Raw genomic sequence first — 25,082 nt, 5'->3', positions numbered from 1 at the left:
ATTGCTTATTAATTTTAAGCTAGGCCTAGCTAAATCGTCTGCTCAGCCTAGCTAGCTAGGCTTGAATTCATGTCAAGGTAGGACTGTAGTCATGGGTTCTAAAATACTTGGTCGTTTCGTCCCATTTATCGTTCCTGGGTTTTCTCGCACATTAAGAATTGTGAAACACAAAATTCTCTACAAAACAAGACTGGTATTGCTCAGAATAGTAAAGAATAGTAACGGATGTGGAAGCTTATGTCTGACTGAAAAGCAACTATTCAGGCACCCTATCATGGCCCATGGGTAGGCCGAGATTGGGTGCCAGAACAAACTTCTGCTGTAAGGCTATCAGGCAGCCAGCTAGAGGCCAAGCAGCATCGTTACATACCTAGACTCTAGTAGGCCTAGGCCTAGCTTTATTGAATATATAGCCACGTCTTTCTCAAATCTCGTTAAATTTGACATTTTAGTAATAATCTCATAATCACTTATTACACTGTGAAACATGATAGGGTCACATCCAGAATGTTTTAATATACTTTTTGCCCGTTAAAAATAACATCGCGACAATAACAGATCGCCAGCTGCAGTGTGAAAAATTTCGTGAGAAATGTCACGTGATCATACTCCCTAGCAAAGTAAAAAACCCAATTGGACCCAACGGGGGAAACTGTCTATTTACGCGAAATTGCGCAATGTATACGCAATAACAATACCAGAAATAAATAGATCTGGAAAAAGTACATATAAAAACATTTTACATTTTTTTTTTAGTGAAGAAATTAATTTTTTAGGAACATTCAAATATACCCCCCCTTTGCATGTAAAAGAATAGGAAATTACAAGGTATCTCCCCAAAACGCAAAAAGGCGTGATTTTCAAGAAAATCATACTCATTGAAAAAATTTTCAAAAAAATATGAAGTATGAGGGATGATATTTTTAAAGAATAGTTGAAATGTATGAAAAATAGCAATTTTCTGGGTGGAGCTCCACTTTAATAAATTTGGGAATGTTTGGGGGATCTGAATATTTTATTTACCTCCTTTTCTTGGCAAATATGAAACTGGCCTAAAAATAGTATCTGGTTTTTAGAACGCAATTAACTCTAATTTTAGGATTATCTATGGCTTGGTAGTTTAAACCAAGGGTCTGTTTCTGCTGCATAACGCAATTTAACCGGTTATTTTAAAATAGATTAAAAATAGATAACAACAAGACCGCGTTTCTGCTCAATTTGTTCTCCGAAATAACCGGTTAAATCTATGGGTGGTCGTCGAGCAAAACGTCATCATTACCCAAAATGCAATACACTCAGATGGAAGTAGTAAGTTGGCTGTTTGTTTACATCGACGTCAGTACACACGTGTGTGATATCGCCGAACATCTCAAACATGTTAACATAATAAAATGTTGTCTCCATGTCTACAAGTTTTGTTTTTTGTAAAGCCTACTTAACATCGCTAATAAAATTAATTCTCATGGCGCCTTCAATTATATGGGGAGGGTCGTGCAGCGCCCGATCGCCTAGGATAATTATTATCTAGCCTAATTCCTCAAAAAGGCGATGTCACACGGCCCTTCCCACGTGAACGACTGTTGTCTTTCGCGAGCGCGGTCCTACTAAACACCAAACGGAAACAAAAACGAGACTCAGAATGTTGCAATACCTACCAAACGAGAGTAGATAATTGTTAATTAATTATGAAAACCCAACTTATAGCAAAAATCGTCCCAATTTATGTTAAAAACGATGAGTTTATCCTCAAAAACTTAAATCAAACGAGAGTATCCAAATCATAGAATATCGCACGCACATAGTGCCTTTAATAGAATAATGAGTATTGAACTTAATTTTGTATATTTATGTACTAACATAAATAATAACACATTTCTATGCTTAATAAAATCATATTTAATATATTATCAAAGGCTCTGATAACCTTTGTTTTCGGTCTATGTGATGTTTTTCTAAAAAATTATATTATGTAAAACGATCAAAGTAAGATTGTTCATTGTTCTCCTATTAAAGGCACTAAGGGTGTGCCATAAATACGCTCGTTTGGTTTCAGTTTTTGTTGCTAAATTCATCGTTTTTAACATAAATTCGGACGATTTTTGCTATAAAATTTGGGTTTTCATAATTGATTAACCATGACCTATTCTCGTTTGGTAGGTATTTGCAACATTCTGAGTCTCGTTTTTGTTTCCGATTGGTGTTTTGTAGGACCGTGCTCGCGAAAGACAACAGTCGTTCATGTGGGAATGGCCGTGTGACATCGCCTTTTTGAGGAATTAGGCTAGATAATAATTATCCTAGGCGATCGGGCACTGCACGACCCTCCCCATATTATTGAAGGCGCCATGAGAATTAATTTTATTAGCGATGTTAAGTAGGCTTTACAAAAAACAAAACTTGTAGACATGGAGACAACATTTTATTATGTTAACATGTTTGAGATGTTCGGCGATATCACACACGTGTGTACTGACGTCGATGTAAACAAACAGCCAACTTACTACTTCCGTCTGAGTGTATTGCATTTTGGGTAATGATGACGTTTTGCTCGACGACCACCCATAGATTTAACCGGTTATTTCGGAGCACAAATTGAGCAGAAACGCGGTCTTGTTATTGTTATCTATTTTTAATCTATTTTAAAATTTGTTTTTGCCTTTTTTGTTTTGAATTTTTACTATTTTTGTCATATTGTAGTTTTCATATTTATGATCTTTTGATCTGTATTTTATATATTTTAAAGTTTATGTGTGTCTTCAATTTTTATGTGATTTATGTATGTGGTTTGGAGTATTGGAGAGCCACTTTGATAGTGCTTGCACTGTTGGCAATCCACAGGGTACTCCATCCACACTTCGTTTGTTAATGTTGGTTTCTTTCTGTCTGTATACCTGGAAATTGAATAAATAAATAAATAAATAAATAAAATAACCGGTTAAATTGCGTTATGCAGCAGAAACAGACCCTTAGTTTAAACTACCAAGCCATAGATAATCCTAAAACTAGAATTAATTGCATTCTAAAAACCAGATACTATTTCTGAGTCCCTTTTGTTTCCGTTTTGGTGTTTCTTATAGGACCATACCGCGAGCGTGTATTAACGTCTCAAATTGTTTAGCTTGGGTAGTTCGGAACTCCACCCCGAATTCCTCTTTTACTTTCGCAAAAATGCTCTTATATATCTGTGAATCTTTTCTATTGCCTGCCATCCTTACCCGTACTTTCTCGTCCCCCCACAACTGAATAACATATCTTGTGATTTCATTCATCCACATGCATGTTCACTTCTTCGTTCGACTGTCAAAACCACGAGGAAAACACACATGGTTCGCGACGGTATCTGACCCGGGGTCACAACTGTCAATCAAATAACCGTTATTTCGTGTTGCTGCTAAGAATTGCTCAGCGATAACCGGTTAAACGGCGTTCTAACACCGATTTAAATGGGTGTTTTTAACCAGTGATTTTGCGCTGCCTTTTAACTGGTTACCACAAATTTGTCCTGTTTCTGCTGCCAAGAAAATGGAGTTAATTTATTCACACCGATTTTAATTTATTCACACCGATTTTAACCGGTTATTTTGTATGCAGCAGAAACAGGCCCAAATGATTTTATTATGGCAATAGCTTGTACAGTAGAAATAATCACAATAATATTATTTCACTTGTAATTACATTTATAAAAGTGAACTGGAAATTGAAGGTAACTTTCTAAAAACAAATATGTATTATTGATATTTCTGTACTTCATCAATATTCTTGTTTCCCTAGGCTATTTACTTGGCATCCTGACTAGACTGCTACTGTTTGTTAGGATGCGTGGGCCTTGTGTTAGGCAAACCTACAATATCTGATTTAGGCCTTGTCACAGCCTAGCACTCAAATTTGTACAGTACTTTAATTTGTTAGACAAGTTAAGAAATATTATTTGAGATTTTTTTTTTCGTTTTCATATTTTGTCCTTTTTAACAAAATTTTATGATAACATCTGTGTAAAAAAAAACCCAACTAAAATGCGAAAAATGAAACCAACATTTTTTATATCACAAAAATGATAGGTATTTATAAAAGATAGATACAGCAATTATTATTATTTTTGAAATGATAATAAATACATATTTTTCATTTTCATTTGTGAATCCCAATAGAATATCACACTCCAGCCAACAACACAGAGGCTATAGGTCGTCGTAATTGAAATCTACCTTTGTATTAGGAGAATTATGCAGTTAAAGATATATTTTGCCCAGAAAAAATATTAAAAAAAATATTTTTTTTGAAATGCCATCATCGTAATATTGCATTTAGTAAAAAAAATTTAATTTAATTTAAAGCAAAGTCAAATTTGCTGCCAGCCAATGGCTTTTTGGTTCAATTTAACCATTTATTTTGTCTTTTATAAGAACTGAAAGCATTTTTTTTCTACAGAAGTGATTATTAACTTTATTAAAACTGAAAAATGGCCTGTTCAAAGTCTGATTTTATTAATCTTCATTTTTCATGTTTTTGGGGATACAAAAGTAAATATTTCTTTTACTACACTCTGAAGAAAATGAACAGATTGAAATCCTACTTGTGCGTCGTTAAATGTAATAATTATTAATATCTTATCCTTTAATTTTCTTCCTGATTTCTATATTATCTTCATAATGCATCATTGCTGTCCTTGTGAAGTGTCACCCCAAGCTCTCCCCTGACACTTTCTAAAGTCTTGGTTAGCCAATTTAACTTCCTGCCTTGTGGTTACAAAATACCACTTGTTTATTTATACATCTCTTTTTTTTATTTCATTGATTGACTCTCAAGGTTTAGGGTTTTTTTTTCAATTGATAATTTACTTATCTTATTTTCTCTATGCCTACTATACATTTATTTTTTGTATATAAATCCCATTTTAATCAATTGCGCAACTGGATGTTAACAGTTTTTTAGATAAGTATACTTGACTTGATTATCTTAATTGAGTAGGCATAATATCTGTACATATTCATATTTATTATTATGAATATGTACACAGATATCCTACTGTGCTCTACAGTATATCTTTCATTGTGGGATGAAATTTCCCCGACATAGTTGTTGGGGCAATATAGGGTATATCTTTTTTTGTTGACTGAAATATACTTAGATTTACCTAGGTCAGAAATAGTCAGTGGGCTGAGGATTTGTGCTAGTAATAGACATAGTGCATACATTCTCTATCCCAGATCTTGCGTAATGATTTGAACATTTTACGAATTTACGTCTTTTCCTGTTTACTCTCAATCTTGTAGTGGTAGTACAGTAACTGTAGGTTTGAGGTGGAATACCGATCTAAAATAACGAAAAGTATTTCATTTTGACATTTTAAAGATATTGTGCTCGCCTCTAGCTATTCCAAAATCATATTACTGAAGTTCAAAACATATTCATAATAATGTTAATACTAAACTTTAATTTAATTAATAATCTGAAAGATTTTTTGCCCTGCCAAAATACTATCAATAATTGGTTAAAAAATGTGTTCCTCTATCGAATACCCAAATCTCTCAGCCACCCCCTCTCCCAATCACTTCTGGTATGGTGGGATAAACTATATTTCCAAACAAACCTTTCAATCCAATGTCCAAAAATAATATTTTAATAATAATTAATATACCAATATCAGAAAATGTTTCTAGAATCTTGACTTACTACCAATAGAACTTCCCATCGAAGTTTGTTCCTCTTTTTCAAACATTTAAATTACTGTGACGCCATGACAAGTGTACTTTTTGCCGTGGATATCTCCAGAGGGTTTTGATGAAATTAATTATTTCCTTCCCGTATATTGATTTTAGATGGATGTATAATCATGCTTATAAACCAAAGTCTCATTTGAGGCATAGAAAGTGGAGTAGAAACTGATTTACAACCCTGCAAGGATTGAACCCTGCACCTTGGAATGAGAAGGCAACAGCTCGAGATTAGTGAAAGACGCTTCTGATATGAAATTCATGCATCAACGATTTTGATTTCCAAATAAAATTTACTCTTGCATACTAGACCACTTCACCAAAATCTGTTAGATTTCAGTTCTAAAAAAGCGTTAGTTAAGTCTGAACACACGCTATGACCTTGTTTGTGATATGAAAGCATAACTCCATGGATCTGAACATACCCCCTATGTATGTTTAACACTTCATGTTTATACTTGAGTTATTTGTTCTGATTTACGCTGTAGCAGGTTCACAGTTTGTTACAGGTGACTGCCAAACAATTTTTTTATATCTTCCATAATCTCTTTAGTCTCTAACTGTATGTTAAATTTCTTTTTTTTTTTATTCTCTTCATTTTTTGTTCTAAAATAATGACAACTTCATGCGACTGTATTGCTAAAAAAAAGTCAATTATTTATTTTTCCTTTTCATCTTTAATTGTTGCAAAGTTGTTCATTAAATTTGTACTTGACATGCTCAATTAATTTTTCTTCAAATCGTCAAAAGATTCTCCCAGGGAGACCAGTTAATTAGTCTACAAACAATAAATATTTATTTTTATTAACACCATCATGCCATGGCAGATCCAGGATTTTGAAATGTGCTGAACTGAACCTAATGTCCTATCTTTTGCATTGTAATTTCTATTCCCTTATGAATTTACTAAAGCATAGGATATGAAGAAAATAGGAGTTGCCATGTTTGAAATGATTGTTATAGGCAGTAAAGCCAGCTGTCTGGCAACATCAAACTAACAGCATGAGCTGATCATTCTTTGTTTTCAATTGCAGGTCATAATATATTTCATACAACTTTACAAATATTTTGAAATAATTGTTATACATTTAATAATGTTTCTGCTGCATAATGACAATAAATGATAATAGATTAAAGAAATACAGGTATTTAAAAAATACATTTCTGTATTTCAGCCTATTTCTGCCAAGTAATTTGTAAATACTCAAATTATTACAAAACAAATTATCAATATGTCTTTCATCTATCTACATTTGGAGTTACCCTTGTTTTTTATCTGAAATTATTCAGGGTCTGGTAAAAGAGTTATTCTAAATATTTTAATTCTATTACATATTTAATAATTGTTTAATATTTTCAAAGCCAAACCTTATAGAAAAAATGTACCTGTTTTTGTAATATAATCTTTCAGTTTTAATATTTTTACAATGCAATATGCAACTTGAGATAAGCATTATAGATGATATTCAATTTGATGGTTTTATCTCCTGCAGGGTTCAGTCTCCCAGCGAGATGCCCGCAGATCTCGTCAGAATGTTAACCCAGGTCACGATGTTATGAAACCACAAGAGGGCCTCATCACAAACGTCCACGCCAGCACAGATAGATACCAAGGTTACGACCACCATGTGTCAACAAGTATGGAGAAACTGCATCCAGGTATTGTTACTTAGTAACTAAAACATGAAATTAGTTACTATTCCTTTGTAATGACATGTTAGATATTTAGGTGATCTACACTAGTGGATCACCTATTAATGTTTGTAATGTTAATTTGAGGCTTTTTAATTCAAATACATGCTTTGTAAGTATAATCATGTGACAAATAAATTTCTATTGAGGCCATAGTAACCTAGAGTGTAGTTATACCTGGAAAAGGATTTTATAATGATTTGAATAAAAATGATAAAAAAAAATCCCTGTTTAAAATGAATTATTTATAACAATTTTAATCTGTCTTTTTAGATGGTTTACTCAGCTATGACAGGCAAAGCAGAAAAGAGAACCCCAGTAAACAGCAACGAACTGACATCAGAAGTCCAAGTAGTGATCATGATCTGTTCACCTCTTCAAACAACAGAAGGTCATTAGATAGTCCTTCCTATACTCAAAATTACCAAGCAACGTCAAATAGAAGGTACTCGGATTTGCCACACTACTCACAAGAACAAGTAAAACCCCTGCAGACATCAGGATCTCATCCTCAAGGGTTAGATTTTAGCCAGACACCACCACCCAAACCACCCCGAAGACACCAGTCTTTAAACCGCATACATATTCCAGAGGACAAGGAAGAGATTTTAATGAACGAGGGAGAATTCTCGGACAATGAGAATTACAGAGAATGGCAAAATAGTCCACTTGTTGGCAAGAAGGTTGAGAGTACTCATTCTGTAAGAAATGACAGAATTGATAGAGATAGGAATTATGAGCGAGATAGGTATTTTGATTCTCCAATCAGTCGCTCGGTTTCAGAATGTAATGTTCCAAGGTTGGGGCAGAATAATAGAGATAGGAACTCAGGAATGTACTCGCCTACCTACCAAGATGCTCCAATTAGCAGATCAAGATCTGATCGTGAATTCCTTCTGGTAGAGCCAGATAGAAGGAATAATTCTAGGAGTCAGCCAATACCCTTTTCTGAAAATGGATCACCTTACACTTCGAACCAGAATCAGGTGAGTAACAGGGTTACTCAAGACAGTGTAATATCAAGCAGTATGAGGCCAGAAAGGATCAGGTCAGGATCAGAGCACCAATCAGCAGAAGCTAGACGCGAAGAATATGCACATATACCACGTTCATCTCCAAGAGCGTATGATGATTATCTTCGCTCACCTTCAATGCAATCTCCACTACAATCTCCAAATCAAAGAGGAAGTAATAATGACATGTACAGAGTCGGAAACCAAATGAGACCATCTCCACTACAATCTCCAAATCAAAGAGGGAGTAATAATGAAATGTACAGAGTTGGAAACCAAATGAGACCATCTCCACTACAATCTCCAAATCAAAGAGGGAGTAATAATGAAATGTACAGGGTTGGAAACTCAATGAGACCATCTCCACTACAATCTCCAAATCAAAGAGGGAGTAATAATGAAATGTACAGGGTTGGAAACCAAATGAGACCATCTCCACTACAATCTCCAAATCAAAGGGAGAGTAATAATGAAATGTACAGGGTTGGAAACCAATCAAGATCATCTCCAAGGCAATCTCGAAGAGATGTTTACACAGAAAATTACAGAGAAAAACAGCTTGAAATTCATCATACATCGTCACAAAACTCACTTCATCGATCAAGGGATCAACTTCACCATAATCCTGACTATTTTCCTGTAAATTCTCAAAGTGGTTATGGTGTGAACAACAAGTCCTACATTGCTGAAAATTACATAAAATCCTACAATTCTTATAACCATCAATTTTCTTCAACAACGCACAAAGAATATAAACCAAAACAGTATTCCGAGGATAACAGGGTAAACAACTATCCACAAAATCATACTAAATATCTACCTCAAAGCTATGGTGTGCCACATACTGGGCTACAGCGCCCTCGTCATCTGTCATTGGATGAGTACAGAGATGCTCATTTTACTAGTACATCTGTGGATGAAAAGTTTTCACTGGAAACACATACATTTTCAGATAAAACAAAATCACAGAAGATGTATCCTCAACACCAAAGCTTGGATCATTCATTCAAATTTCAAACCATTGATAACAATGGAAAACGACCTATGCAATCACAACCAAAACAAATTCAGGATCAACAAGACTATGCAACAAGTAAAGAGACAGTTTATGACAACTTATATCCATCATATCAGAAGCAGTTCAGATCACCAGTTTCCTCACCAGAAAGAAATTTGAGTTGGGAAGATCATCTAAGAAAGCAAGACAACAGATCCAACATCAAACCATCACTGATAGATAGTCCTTGTAGTACAGACTCTGAAATAAGGGCCTTGAATGAGCCTTTAATAAAAGACTCAAAGAGATTCAACACAGAAAGTCAACCAGAAAGAAGAGTTCCACATAGTTATTCTATGCCAGATAGAAGTGATGGTATTCAGAGACAGAAACATGTTGATGAACATGCAGGTCAAATAAGAAGAGCTGATACTGATCCTGTTCCAACAGATGTGTGGGTACAAAGGAATGATTTTTCTCCAACAGCACAAAAGGTGTCAAGGATCAGAGAAGAAAGAGCATCTCCCCTAACAGGCAGAAGAGTTTTAATTCCAAAACAACCTACCAGAAATCTAAAGAATGATGTATATAATGAAACTAAAGATTATACTTCCATTAACAAAAGACATGCATCACAACCAAATGAACAGTTACAGTGGGTATATAGTGGTCTCCCATCTCAACCAAATCGTGTACATGGCAAAAGAAACTCTGAAGGAACCATTGAACGTCCCAAATCTGAGGTTCTCCAAAGAAATTCAGACTCCGACAGACCTTGCAGTTACTCTCCACAACTGAATAAGCAGTATACTATTCCAGGAAATTTTAAGCTTCCGGCAACAGATATCAAAGAATCGATTTCTAGCCCAGATCAATTGGAGAGTAGATCACTATCAGAATCTAAAGATGTTGGGTCTGTCAAACCTAGAGGTAGGCTGAAGAATCGTTACAGTGGCTCATTGTCTGCTCCAGGTAGAAGAAGTAGGAGTTTGCCACGCATTGCGCAACAGTCTGAAGATCTTTGTTACTCTGCATCAAATTTGGCACATTATTCAAAAGTCAAAAGTGTTGATGAATTATCTGAAGCATCTCTTATTAAAGGTGAGCCAGTATCTCCTGGAGCGTTGCTGTTTGCTCAGAAACGTCTTGAAAAAGACCTTGCAGATCTAGCGGAGACACAAATAGACTCAATTGAAAAGTATGATAGTTCACCTGAGGTAGATTCTGTTTTGATTAAACAAGAAAAGAAGGAAATATTAGAGCAACATCGCTGCTATATTGAGCATCGGACAAAAAAGCAAGAAGAGATTTTATCAGAAATGACATCACTTAATCCTGATTTTGTTCATCCCTCACCATTCTCACTTCACAAATCACGCAAGTTTGAGCAAGAAGTTGAGAGAGCAATTGATGAATTAGAAGACTTCCATAATATTGTTGACAAACAAGCCGATTGTGCTCTTCATCCTAAACAGTACAAGCCATTTGATCACAGAGCACATGAAATGCCTGTGCCCTGTGATCAAGAGGAGGAGTTTCATGCCAAAGGATCTAAGAATAACATAACACTTGCTCAACGTAAACGAAGAGGCAGAAAAGATCAATTTGGTACTTTGACATCTAGTAAAAGTTTAGATTCTATTCCAAATTCTTTGAATTTGTCGCAAGAGTTTCTACCATTTCGTCAAGCTCAGCATTCAAACTCTGCTCAGTCATCTTTGAGCAAGTCAACAGAAAGTTTGCATTCACCTAGGAAGTCAATACGATCATCATCAAAAATTGATTCTCGTTCAAGTTCTGATGAAGACTTACAGCGTTACACACGAAAGTCACTCTCTTCTGGATCATTATATAAACAACCTCATTTTGACAATATGGGATTTAGCTCAGACAGTTGTCCGTCGAGTCCAGAGAGATCTATGCATCACCGGACGGTCAAAACAAAGTCATCAGAAGATAATTCATTGAATTTTGGTTCAATAGAAAATTTACAGCATGTGATACACAATCTTAGATCTACTGACATCTGTAGAGAACCTGTTGAAGAACCAGAACTGGTTAAAATTGTGATTGAAGCAGAGGAAACATCACCAAATATCTTTGACAAATTAAGAACTGTTCCAGTTTCTGCCAACAATTTGAGCGTTGCAATGCCAGGTGAAAGATTCAGTGTGGCATCTGTCTCATCCATTGATAGCCAAGCACTATCAAGACCATTTGAAGAAATGGATGAAGAATATAATCGTTTGGTGGTTGATCACAGGGTAGATGTGTTATCTGATGATGATCCTGGCGACATTACACCAGAGGATCTGTTTAATTTTGGTGGTACCATTAGTGCCACCTGTTTTCCACACCATCTTATAAAACCAGATGCAAAGAAACCTCCTGTTTATCCACGAAGAAGTTCTGAAAGCCAAAGCCCTTCTCCACCAAAAGAGCAGTCAAAATCTCCTACTACCAAAGTAATAAAGAATCTACCAAGCCCCAATAGCATTGCACCTATGGCATTTGAAGAGAGTCTGTCTGACACCGATGGAAATAACACATCAGCTTGTGAAGTTTCTGATGATTCCGCTCCAGATATTGCTGATTCACAAGTTTATAACCGACCATATGATCGTGTTGGTGTTGTGGCACCAAGACTAAAGAAGACATCAGAAGATTATAGTTTTGTCCAAGAGGGTCAGGAAAGAGGGTATGATGTTTACAAAGTGGATGATTCTAGAAGAGGTAAGCTGCCTCTTTATTATATGCTGCATGCATGTTGATGGTTGGTCTTCTTACTAGATGTTGTTGTTTACAATGCATGGGTGTTTGCATGTATTATTGAATATAAGAACAGGGTTCCTTCCAACTAAAGACCACTTGCTTTGATTGAATGATACTTATAAACATTTTTCCAATATTTGGTTTTGTGTTAAAATTTACTGTAAAAGATTTCATTTTTCAATTGTTTAATAGCATGTCTTTAATTGGAATGAACCTGTATCAACTTTTTCAAATGTAATTTTCAGGTTATCTGTTTAAAGTAAAGTTGTATATGATTCTATTTCAGTAATTACTGTAGTCTACACAATATTTTGTTGTTGCAATCAATAATATTGGAATAAACTATTATTCCATATGCACTGTAAATGTACATTCTCTTTTTTTTTCCTTTGGCAAGTCCAGGGCATGTCAAAATTTCCAGCTAGTGAATAAATCAGAATACAATATGCATGACATAATGCAGAATTCATTCACTTCTGTTTTCTTAGACAGGCTTTGAGTTAGTCAGAAATCCTACCACAACATCATTTTGATCAGTGGTTTGAAAAAGTTAAAAATTGTGACTCTCTTGCTGTGGTATATGTATGGTAATTTATTGTAGATCCATGTCATACACAATATGGCAATCTGATTGGTTGCTACAACTGCATTGCTTGCCTAAGTAGGACATTACTGTGCAAACACAAACTTTTTACTTGCCTTTATACATTGTGTTATTAAGTGTTAAAATATAGGTGGCAGCAAACACAAATATTTCAATATCATAAGATATTGTTTACATTGGTGTTTTTTGGTGAATAATTATTATCATCATTCAATTTCCTGCTGAATCTACCTCATTTTCAACACTACCTCTTTGAATTGAAGTGTATTTATGTGTACAGGAATGTACTTGAATCATTGCCTTTTTTCAGCTATAGAAACTTTGTTTTGATATTTGTTTGGAATCTTTTACTTTGTTCAGGAATTTAAAATGCTTAGTATTTTTGCCCAATTAGCACAAATTATGTTCCATCAATGTCATGAAAGAATTACTGAAATGTTGTTTTTATTTTGATTTATTTAGTTAATAAATTTCGATTAAAGATTTACCCTTTAGCATGTGCCCACAAGAAAAAGATAGTCACTGTTTAATTGGGAGCCTGATGCCATAAGCCCTATTGACACTTTCACAATTCTTGGTCCTATACTGTTCCACTATGCAGGTATAATGCATGCACAGTGCAGGACAAGTGTGATATGTGTGCACAATTTTGTGAACAATGCGTAACTGTGCACTATGTGCCAATGCATTCTGTTGTGTAAATGTATTGTAGTGTTCATGCAAGTCATAAAATATGGTCATGCGTGACATTAATTGGCTTGCATCCAATGAGCAGTGCAGACAAGATATGCATGCAAGTGTCAATGCTACTCTTAATCTTAGTCTTATTTAAAAGCGCATCCACAAGTTCACTGTTGATAAAACATCTCTTCAGACTTACATTAAACAAGTTCCTTTTGAAGAGAAGAAAACCTTTTAATTATTCAAATTTAATAGGATGTATTCGTAGTCTTTGAATTTCAATATACTATACGACCCATTTAAACCATCATAAAACAGCTGAGCAGGAGATACACTTATTAATAAATTAGCTTTATTTTGTCATTCTAGCATACAATGCTGTCAATCCAATATGTTTCTTATTCACACAGACATCCATTCAGCTGAATATGGGACACTAACTCTTAGGTCACTGTACTTTTATAGAGCATATTTTGTAGCCTGAAGGCAATCTTATCAAATATTTGATAACCTACTTTACTACAGTAACTGTATTATTCATATTATATATTAATAACTATATGGCCTAGTTTTATTATACAGTACTTAATTTATTAGTGCTATTTTTAAATTGTTTTTTTTTATATAACAATGAAAACCATTATACTTTAGCTAACACAATCTGCATCAAAAATATCTTATTAGTAATAATTTATTTTTATTTAAAGAAATATCATAAATTAAAAGTAATGATATTTTGATGAATAATCATTGTTGTAGTTAAAAAGTTCTGAAATGTTTTCTGTGGGATGTGCTAAAAAAATAAATTATGATTTAATGACAAGTCAATTGCTGCAAGCTGCTAATATGCTATTATTGGTTAAAAATATTAATAAAAATGTGACAACATACGGGGTATATCATATTTTACCTTACCTTACATTACCTCATGCAAACCATTTTGTATTTTGACTTTACTGAAAAAATAATTCGAAGAAGTATTTGTTAGCCTGTAAAATGTTGATGATTTTAAGGGTTTATTTTGGTGCTAGTTTTAACAGCCCCTGTTGCAATGTAGTCCTGTGGATAAATACGTGCAAGCCACCTAGGGATAGATTGCAACATATTCAACATTAGTAACCAATATATTGAGGGCACACATTTGGATACTATAGAATAGGCAAGTTAATCCTCTCTTTTGAGACATTTCTCTTAACATTAATTAACATAACCTTATCATGACAACCACTAAAATACATTGGTTCATTTATCATTTCTACAATTGTGTCTGATTGGTTAAATTTGTATACAAGTATTTTTAATAGGCCAATTGTAATTTATATAAATGCCAGGTCATAAGATTCTACTTTTACCGTATAAGCTTGAAGTATTCTTTTGATTTCTTGAATATTGTACAGTTATTATAATTTTATCTGAATATTCATTACCACTGGTAACATACAGTATATCCATTACATCATGACCATGTTGTGAGAGCCATATACAGGCAGCTGACTTCCCTGCATGTTAATTAACCTGACCTGTGTCAACTAAAAGAATTCTGGGTCAGATGACTAAAAATAGACACCAGACTATCTTGACTAAGAGAGGCAATTAGCATAAATATGTCCATTACTACCAGAGGGAACCATATTTGGCAAAGTAAAGCTAGAGCCCCCTTAGCAAATGGGCCACTGCCAATCAAGAGCTGGCAATAGAACACTGGACAGGCATTATCGCCTCATCATTATCTCTAATGATCATATTAGCGACAGTGATTTTAATTTGTTTTGACGTTGGAAAGTGAAATGATTTAATATCATATTTTATTCAATGGTTCACGTGGGACAGTCTTACAGTTATTATATTCAATTTACAACTACATAAATATATTCCATTCAATTCTAGATGGTTGTAGAAGAATTGCTATTGTCATTTCATCAAGTCTACTGCTTTGTTTTTTCATGTATAAAAAGCCCTCTATTTTCTTTGTTTTCTTTTCTGTTAAAAAAATCTAGTTTTTTGTTGATCTAATTTGAGAGATTTTCAAAACATAATTAAATATTAATTTATCAAAAACATCATTTTAAATGATTAATTTTTGTGAATTAGTTTAAAATATTAACATAATTACCCTGTTCCTGTCTCCATTCGGTAATCAATTGCCTAACAACACCATTTTTGTGTGAATTACTAAATTCCATATTTGCATACCAGATGTCAAAATTTATTCTAATGTTGTGTGTGGACCATGGAGATATATCAAAAAAGGATTCCATGTTACAAGTAATACTATTGTTTGTGTGTAAAATACCAAATTAAATTATTATCTCCAAATCCAAAAACATTAAAAGTAGAGCAGTTTGATGATAGATAGTATTTACATATGTTATCAACATTATACCAGATTTCAAATTCATTCCAATGTTTCAATGTACCGACTCCGATATGATTCTGTGTTACAAATAGATTAGACGGTCTCTATAATAACTAACCTATCTGCTGTGAGTAGACTGCCTGTTAACTGATCATTGCCATCTCTGTGCTTTCTGCAATACAACATCAGCTTGGCTAAATTCTGAACATTCCAAGCCGTAGCCAACAGTATATCCATGCTTTAAAAACTTTGTGAATTTATTAATCAGGCCTGCCGAGAGAAGTTATAGTTATTTCCACTACATGTGATTATTATATGAACGAAGGGCTTTCACAGTTGGATCTGCAATATTTCGGAGAGTTAATCTGTACTAGGATTTTTATCATTGATATTTTGGATATTATGTTTTACTGTGTTACTGATCAGTGGAGTTATTATTGCAAGGGAATGCTTACTATAGACAAGGGCCTTTAGGTTTGTGCTACTACTGTAAGTAATGTTTCTATATTTCATCATTGCCTTTTTTTGTTTTCCTTATCAGGACATTTCTAGATTCTGTAGAAAACCTCAATTGAGACACCCCTATTCACTATACACTTTCCTGTGAATTGAACAAGCGATATAAATAGAACAATGTTTTATCACTGTAATGGCAAACCCCTATTCAAAGGACTTTCCTATTCGGGGAACTGAAGGTGTGTCTCCTTAATAGGGGTTCTACTGCAAATGCATAATTTAACAAATTACACATAAAACCCTTTGGATCAATTAAAAACAACTAATTTTTAATTCATATTTCCTTAAAATCAAATTCATTTATTGAAGCTATATTGTTTTCTATAATTCTGTAATTTAAAAATTAACATTTTGATGTAGCTGTACCATAACATTAATTATATTTACCTAAAACATGTTATTTATCCTCAATATATATGTATACAGTCTACTAATATTGACATACTTAACTTTGTTTTATACATGTAATTGTTGTACCATATAATATTAATGATTAAATATACCTGTACTTACTATTTTTAAAAGTAACTTCCTTAGTGGTTTATAGTGTTATTGCTACAATTGAACTACAGTATATCAAAACAGTATTGCACATTTTAAGTAAATTTAAATATTTTCATTGTAACACTCGTATTGTTTTTATTTAAAACCATTTACTTAATAAGTAAATAAATAATCAGATTTATTAATCAATAACTAATTTGCATTTAATTTTAGTTTTTAATTTTGCGTAATGTACATACTCGGCTAGAATTTATAGCTGTACTGTATTTTTAGCAAACTCTTATTAAATGAAAAGTGTAGGCTTGTATTTCTTTACATTGGCTCTGATATATTTAATTGATGCATTATTATCAATTTTGCTAGTGTGTTTTATTTACTGTATTTAACTTCCAATTAGATTTTGTATAATAGTAGTCCTAGATTTGTATTCTTTTATAATAATATTGTCATATTTGATTTGATTTGATTTGATCACTTTATTTCAGAATAAATATTCCATATATATATATATATTTAAATTTAATTAAATTGTAAATTCATTTTTACTATTTAAAGAAAATCGAATTTGTGTGAATAAATGTGTGCAGGGTTTAATTAATGTCTTCCCCCATTAGTGATTGCTTACATCAATGTGCTCAGTTTTGTATTGTTTTTATAATATTGGCATATCATTGTATTTAAACCTTTTTCATACTTTGGTTTTTTTTATTTACTGTACATATTCCCCACCTACTGTACTTATACTTTGAGCATATTTTTCATTAGACGCAGAACTAAACGATTTAGGACACTTTAAACTAAACCTAATAAATACAAAACAAGACAAAAAAAAGTAAATAACTGCTTTTAAAATAAGACCTAGTGTAATTTCATGATCATAGAGGTCGTTCATTAGAATTAAAGGTGTTTAGAAAATAAGAATTGATTTGTACCATCATCATAGAATTACGAGAATATTAAGTGATCTTTGGTCACTGTTAGTATTGTCATATAATTAATATTTTGACATATTTTAAAGAGACTAATAATAATAATAATTAATTTTAATATTGGTAATTACAGAATAATAATGATTAATATAGAGGTGAAAACTTGTTGCTGTTTAACATTTAGTATTTTGCAAATAAAGAGCACAAAAATAATTAGAAATGTAAAATTTGATTAAATTCCATTATATTCATGTTTGATTAATTGCATGTACAGGTAATAAAATAATGATATGAAAATAATTTTTTTTTAAAAATATTAATATTATTAAAGATGATATATAGTTTGCATTTGAATAATTGTTTTAAAGATGTATTGTCCACCAAAAACAGGAAAAATTAGTTAAAAGATTAATTAAATCATACTTTAAATAGGTTATTTTGTAGTTTTGATAAATTTAATATGGTTAAATTCAACCAAAATCGATACATTTTGTGTCTATACCAAATTCTGAATTATTCGACATTCAACCAAAAATGTTTATTTCAGTATTAATAATACATTATTGTATTCATGGTGATTGTTCAAAGACATTTATTTACCAAACAATTTTTTTTATATACAATATGTAATTTGTAATTGTGCCAAATAATGTTTCTGCTATCTGGATTAATCAAAAGCAAGCATTGAACATTTAGTGTACTGTATAAAATATAAAAACGAATGTGATTAAAAAATATCTGAAATCATAAAAATGAAATTGTTAAAAAAAAATCAGGATAAATATGCTTTAAATTTAAGGCATGTATTTAAAAGTTGTTTAAATCATTAATAGCCATTTTTGTGGGAAAAAACATTTGTAATTATTTTTTTCTACTTATATTTTGTTTTTACTTAAATTAAAGATTAAATGAAATATATTGGATTTAATTATATTGAATGATTCATTTTGTGAATTTTAATTGTTTGTGATAAATAAATATTGACATTTTTAAAGAAACATTTTGTAACCAATTTAAATTAATTAGTATTATTCATTAATGTAGCCAACTTTTGAAATTACAGAAATGCAGCATTGTAAAATTATTCCATTTTTTTTACTGTAGTATTTTAATAGTCATGTATTCACTGATTATTTAAACATTTAGCAACATATACTGTAGTAAATTGGAAATAGTTTCTAAAAAATAGTTTGTAGGTATTTTCAAAATTAGTGTCTAAAAGTATTAAAATAGTGTTATAAAAAATCTGATTACAAACTGTAAAAATCTGGTTACAAATAATGATTAATAGAAATGTTACAGCCTTTACTCAATGGGGAAGCAAAGCAAACCTTCATTTTCATGACGCGTCATGTAACTACCATGCAGCTATTTAATCTAATTCAGCATATGCGCGTATGTTTCTACGTGTGCCATCAGAATAACTTTCCATTTCCCAAAACTGCGTTCCACAGTCATGAAAGAGAAATGGTTACTAATAAATAAGCCATTGTTTTAATTATTTGAACAACTTGCCATTATGTACAGTCCTGTTTGTATTTATTATTTGTTTCTGAATTTTTTAATATGTATCGGAATTTTTACATTATACTATACTTATATTGTTTGATTTATAACTAAGTTACTAATTTTATATTGTTAATATTTTATAATCAATAATGTATAAACTTCCAATATCCATTTGACATTTTAAAAAATACATTTATGTTTGTGTATTTTCCAATAGTTGACAATATGTAATTATTTGTTTTTAATATATACTAGTATTCTAGCATATTAATAAGATTAACTTTAATATTAGTATATCATTTAAAATGATATACTCTTTGTTGATTGTTGTTGAAATTATTATTAATCGATTTTAATTAAAATTATATATCTAAACAAACTTTTAGATAGTTATTGTTACAGTATAATAATCAATTTGAATTATATTATATAATTGTAAAAGAATTTTTCTCTTGTTTGTTATTTGTTGTGTCCTCTTTATTTTTGGTATTCTTGGTTCACAAATTTATGCAAGATGATGCTTGCGGTGATACCATTGCTAATAAAAACATGAAAAGAAGCTCATGTAAAAATATAAACCAGTTTAGGTTGATATTTTGAAAGAAGCGTTTTAAAATGTGCATCCACAAACTGAAGTATCTGAATGGTTATCATTCGGCATATTTTATTTGGAAACCTCAATAAAAAATCTGATTCAAATTTAAATTGTAAATCAAAAATGGGAAATTGTGAAAATTAATAAATGAAAAAACACCAAAAAATGATTTTGTTAAAATTACATGTTAAGATTGAACATGATTTTTTCACACTGATTTGGTCTAGTGGCCAGAGAAACTCTGGCCTATCTTTTCAAACAATACTGTTTGCATTATACAGAATCAGAAATGAGTTCGCTTTTGAATGGTGAATTCACAAACACTACACTCATTTTTCACAATGTTTTATCCGGCCATCAAACCTGAATCCAGGTTTAGTATGAACATAGCTTTAGAAGTATACAAAATGTGCTTCTTTTAATGTATTCATGAGACTATGTTCAGACTGATTGCATCATGATAGCATACCAAAGCAGGGCCATTTATACAATGTTTATTCAACCAGAGTGTCATCAACTTTATCCAGGTAATGTTAAAACATCTTTGATTCATTTATTGCATGGAGTAGTTCCATACACTCTCCTTTGATTATGTTTTCAAGCTGAACACTTCAACAAATAGTATATTACGTTGCAGTAAAAATAAATCTTAATTCAAGGAAGTTGAACGGTATGGAAACTCTAATTGAAGCTATTATACATCATCCTTTAATCCAAGACTTACAGCTTTTGTACAATACTGTATTTCGCATACTATGGGAAAAAAGAGCCTCATCTGCCTGAACAAACCTGAATAGCCTACAATCATGGGTGTGAGTGAAGATTATATGACACAATATGGATATATATTTTTAGGCCTTCAGAGATGAGGGCCTGTCATCAAAATCAGGGATGTTGAATGTTTGAACTTTCTGTCATAGAAGACACCGCTTTATATTTGTCATGAAAATGCTGCAAAACTATTCAACTAAAACTGTATAGTTCCTGTAAAACAAAAAAAGTGGATACCAACAATCAATGCTGGAGAAGTAAAAACGTGAATATTATCTTACCTTTTGCTACTACAGTACCACCGTATATGGCGGAGTATAATCCCATGCTGTAGTTTAATCCAACCCCCATTTAAGACAATTTCAGACACAAAACAATCCAATATTAATTTTTGCCAAATTTTATTACCAGGCTCCATGGGACTATAGTCAGTCATATACTATATCAATGTTATATTAAAACAAAAAATGTTTCTCTTTAATTTAATTAGGTGATCATTTAGAATAAAATGATCACCTATTGTTATTGTATGAAATCTTTATTATTGTTTTTCTTATTTATTTCTTTCTGTACAGATTTTGTGTGTCAATTATCTCAAAAAGTTAAATGTCAATAACCACAAAAATTTCTAAATATATTTAAAATAATTTAGTTTAGTCGTAGTTAGTTTTTCAGCGTGATCACTCATCCGTGATGTCATTTATATGCCATTTTGTGAAATCACATTATCAATAATATCTCCATAATTCATTATCACATATTAATGAAATTCACTACACGTAAACTTCAGGTCAAGGGTAAAAATATTAGCAAATAAAAACGCACGCGCACGTAGGGTCATGCATTAAAAATTTAAAAAGCTCAAAATTAAGTTTTGATCAATTTAGAGCATGAATTAGGCCATTTGCGTGTTTCAAAAAATTACTGCGCAAAAAAAAAATGTTTGCGCGCATGATACTTAAGCGTAAAAAATACGATTTTTTTTTGCAAATCGCATTCTGCTCACCATCCTTAGTACATTCACCAAATTTGAGTCAGTTCCAACTTAAAATAACGCTATACGAGCAGGTTAAAAATGACAAAATGCGCAAATTAATTGCATCAAAGTGCTGAAAATGGTGAAAGATAAGGCATTTTGAAAATGAAAATAATTCTTCAGAATGCAAGATGACCCCCAATTTTTTTAACTTATTCTGGAAGCCATTGAGTTGTAGATATGAATTCATGTACACACTTTACGTACAAAATGTTGTGACGTCATCAAATGGCCACTTGAATTTAAAATTAATTTTTTTTTCTCTTTCGTCATTTTATCACATTCAATAGGACGCATCTCTGTTATTTTGTGCCCGATTTTCGCTCAAATTTTAGTATGTGATTGCTCAATTAATTGTCTCATGACTTGCCACTATTTTTATTTTGATGACATCACTCGTAAAAACGTAGGTCGTATAACTTCACCTTCGCCGTAAATTTGAATATATTACAGCTCTTCGGAATTGAAGGTTACCTTGATTATAATTTATTATGAAAGCTGATGAAATGTAGATATGAATTCATATAAACTTCAAGCCTATCGGATGTTGTGACGTTAACATATGGCCAGTTAAAGTTAACAAGTAGTTTTTTCATTTTTTTTGTCAAAGTTATACAAATTTCAAATAGCGCGCACAGCGCTTCTACGTGCCAAATCCTCTTCCAATTCTTATATTTATTTGCTCAATTCATTATCTTTCGAAATTGTCATCTTCGAGTTTATTTTGATAATTCCATCATACCAAAAATTTAGAACATGATGTGTGTCCCGTAATTTCACCTATGTTACACTGTATATGGATATACACTATATACTGTACATATTGTATATGGCATATAATACTTAATAGGCACAACTCAGCACTATAAGCATATAATAGGATGGCATACATCAACATTTTCTGATCGTATGTTAACGTACGTGCATGTAAAAAAAGATTATTTCAGTAAAATGATAAAAATGATCACCTATAATTCGTCAAATTGACGAATTAAATTCTAGTTCTAATTTTTGTTGTTTTAAAATTTAATTAGAGGAATTAATTGAACAACTAAAAATTTAATTTAACATGCAATTTTGGATTATTCAAACTTGTTGTTGATTTTTGTTGAGTGGAAAAGATAATTCGGAGGATTATACATTCAGTTTATTTGGAAGGTTTAATTGATTATCTAGGGTTTGGGTAGATAGAGGGTTTTGGTCATTTAGAAAATTATGTAATAAAAAAAAAATTGATAAAATGCTAACTGTAGTAGTACTGTAGGTAGACTGTAAATTAAATTGAATACTAGGAGTTTTTAAAATTTTTATTTCATATGCATCCAATAGCGAATAATTCACCAATTACAAGTATTTTATAATTTATTTATCATGCTTATAATAAACTAAGTCTCAATTGAGGCTTAGGGAGTGGAGTTGAAAGAGTCGGAAAGTTACAACCCTGGTACTACTGTAAGTCAGGATTGAACCCTGTACCTTTGGATTAGAAGGAAGGCAAGTACGTTAACCACCAAGCTACAGCTCAACTCCACTTCAGTAGTGTTGAGAAAAACGTATTAGTTGCGGTTGAATAAAAGTAACGTGTTTGATGTTATACATTCCTTTGCATCCTCAAATGAGAGCTGTTGGTTAAAGGTAGATTTAATACCAGAAACATTATTAAACAAAATTAATATTAAGCATTTTGGCAAAAAAAAAACCCAAAAAAAGCCTATACTGAAAATGGCAATCACTGCGGTGGAGTGGCTGCACTAAAGCCTTAGAAAATGGTACAAACTATATGCGATAGCACTTGATAAGTTAGTAAATAATTTAAATTTCTTTTCAAATTAAACTATACCAGTAGATTGAAGATTGAATTGATGGAAGCAATTGTGGGCCAAAGGTCAATTGAGTTCGTTATTGATGGTTAATGTCTAAACAAATTAACTCTCTGATATAAACATACATCCACATTACAGCACTTCGATTAATCTAGTTGATTAATCCTTTTTAATTGGATTGCTTGACAATATAATCCTTTATTGAATGTAAACAGTTGGCTGTTTCTGGATAAACAAGTACTGTAAAGCATTTTATATCCATTGGCTTCATTTTAAGGAAGCCCCTGATTGAACCTGTAGTTAGTATGATCTGTGTAAAAGATCAGTATGTGAAGGACCTACTGTACATAATGACATGCAATAATAACATGTAAGCTTATGAGCCAGTTTCTGCTGCATGTCACAGAATAAACCGTTTACCCCACAGAACATCATTTAGATTAAACGCCAACACAATTTCCATTTAACTGGTTATTGAAATAATTTTTATTTCTTCTGCCAATAAATTGGGAGTAATTTATTCACAAGGTTATTAATTGGTTATTTCCTTCGTCACAGAAACACATTTAGAAGACCATTTTGGCCAAACACCCCCAAAAATAGACAGGATGGTGGTAGAATATTATTAGTCAGGATACCAAGAACCCCTTAGCTTTATTAAAACCTGGGACCACCACGCTACACATAACAAACATGAGTAATAGTGTATTCATATCACAAGTGAATTAGAATATACCACCTGGAATGAATGCAGGTGTTCAAAATATTTCTATTTTTAGCTCTGCATTGTTACCTTTGACCTTCTTCACCTTTATGTAAGGTACTCTAAAATCTATCAATGCTACTCTCTAATAATTATGCTATACAAGACATGCAAGTAAGCAAAGTCTGCACAGAATTATATTATTGTTTACATTTGGTGATAGCTTATTATTTAATTAATTTACTCACTCACTCATGACCCAGTATGAATGTCCAGTTTTTCTGGAAAGGTAAACACTTGTACATTTATGGGTCAAGTGTAGCTCTTTAATTAATGTATAATCATTTTATAATAATCATAATTTTCACTGTATGTCAGTCAGTCACAGATAATGGTCTCACATCATCATAGACTCCTCTTCATATCTTCATACTGATAATGGTGTTCCCATTCATCAAACTATGTAGTACTGTACTTTGTTTCTGTTACTTGACTGTAGTTCTGTTTTCTTATTCATAATCAATTTGACTATATCGTTAGAAAAATGGTCTTTAATTGGTTTCCTATTTTTGAAAAAAATGCAATGTGAAAGATATGTATATACTGTATGTACAATACAATTTTCTTTTCTGTTTTGGAATTATATTTAATGTTGCTAATAGACACAGATTGAATTAGGCTTACTTGAGCATATCATCATCTGTTACTATAAGTTGTAGATGATGTAGAAATAAACCCCATTGTAAAACACCGGTGCTATTGATCAATTCCATTGAACTAGATTAATGACAACTCCATTATTCTCCTGGGGGTATCCTTCAATCAATGTGCACTTCTACATTGTTATAACCTACTGATTAAAGGTAA

The 25,082-nt window shown here is 32.1% G+C and overlaps 1 protein-coding gene across 7 annotated transcripts in view; it reads left to right on the top strand.

Moving 5' to 3' along the window:
* The window catches only part of LOC144844312 (uncharacterized), a 191,578-nt gene that overhangs the window by 33,237 nt on the left and 133,259 nt on the right, over nucleotides 1-25,082 (top strand). For all 7 annotated transcript variants that reach the window (XM_078701185.1, XM_078701169.1, XM_078701176.1 and 4 more), the window contains exons 2-3: nucleotides 7,208-7,373; nucleotides 7,680-12,149. In XM_078701185.1, coding sequence (XP_078557311.1) covers nucleotides 7,208-7,373; nucleotides 7,680-12,149 — 4,636 coding nt within the window. The remainder of the gene's footprint in view (nucleotides 1-7,207; nucleotides 7,374-7,679; nucleotides 12,150-25,082) is intronic.

Source organism: Antedon bifida, chromosome 1 (assembly GCF_963402885.1).
Source record: "Antedon bifida chromosome 1, ecAntBifi1.1, whole genome shotgun sequence".
In the NCBI taxonomy this organism is placed as follows: domain Eukaryota; kingdom Metazoa; phylum Echinodermata; class Crinoidea; order Comatulida; family Antedonidae; genus Antedon; species Antedon bifida.
Note: the sequence above shows the minus strand (reverse complement) of the source record. Positions and strands in the feature narration are given on the sequence as shown.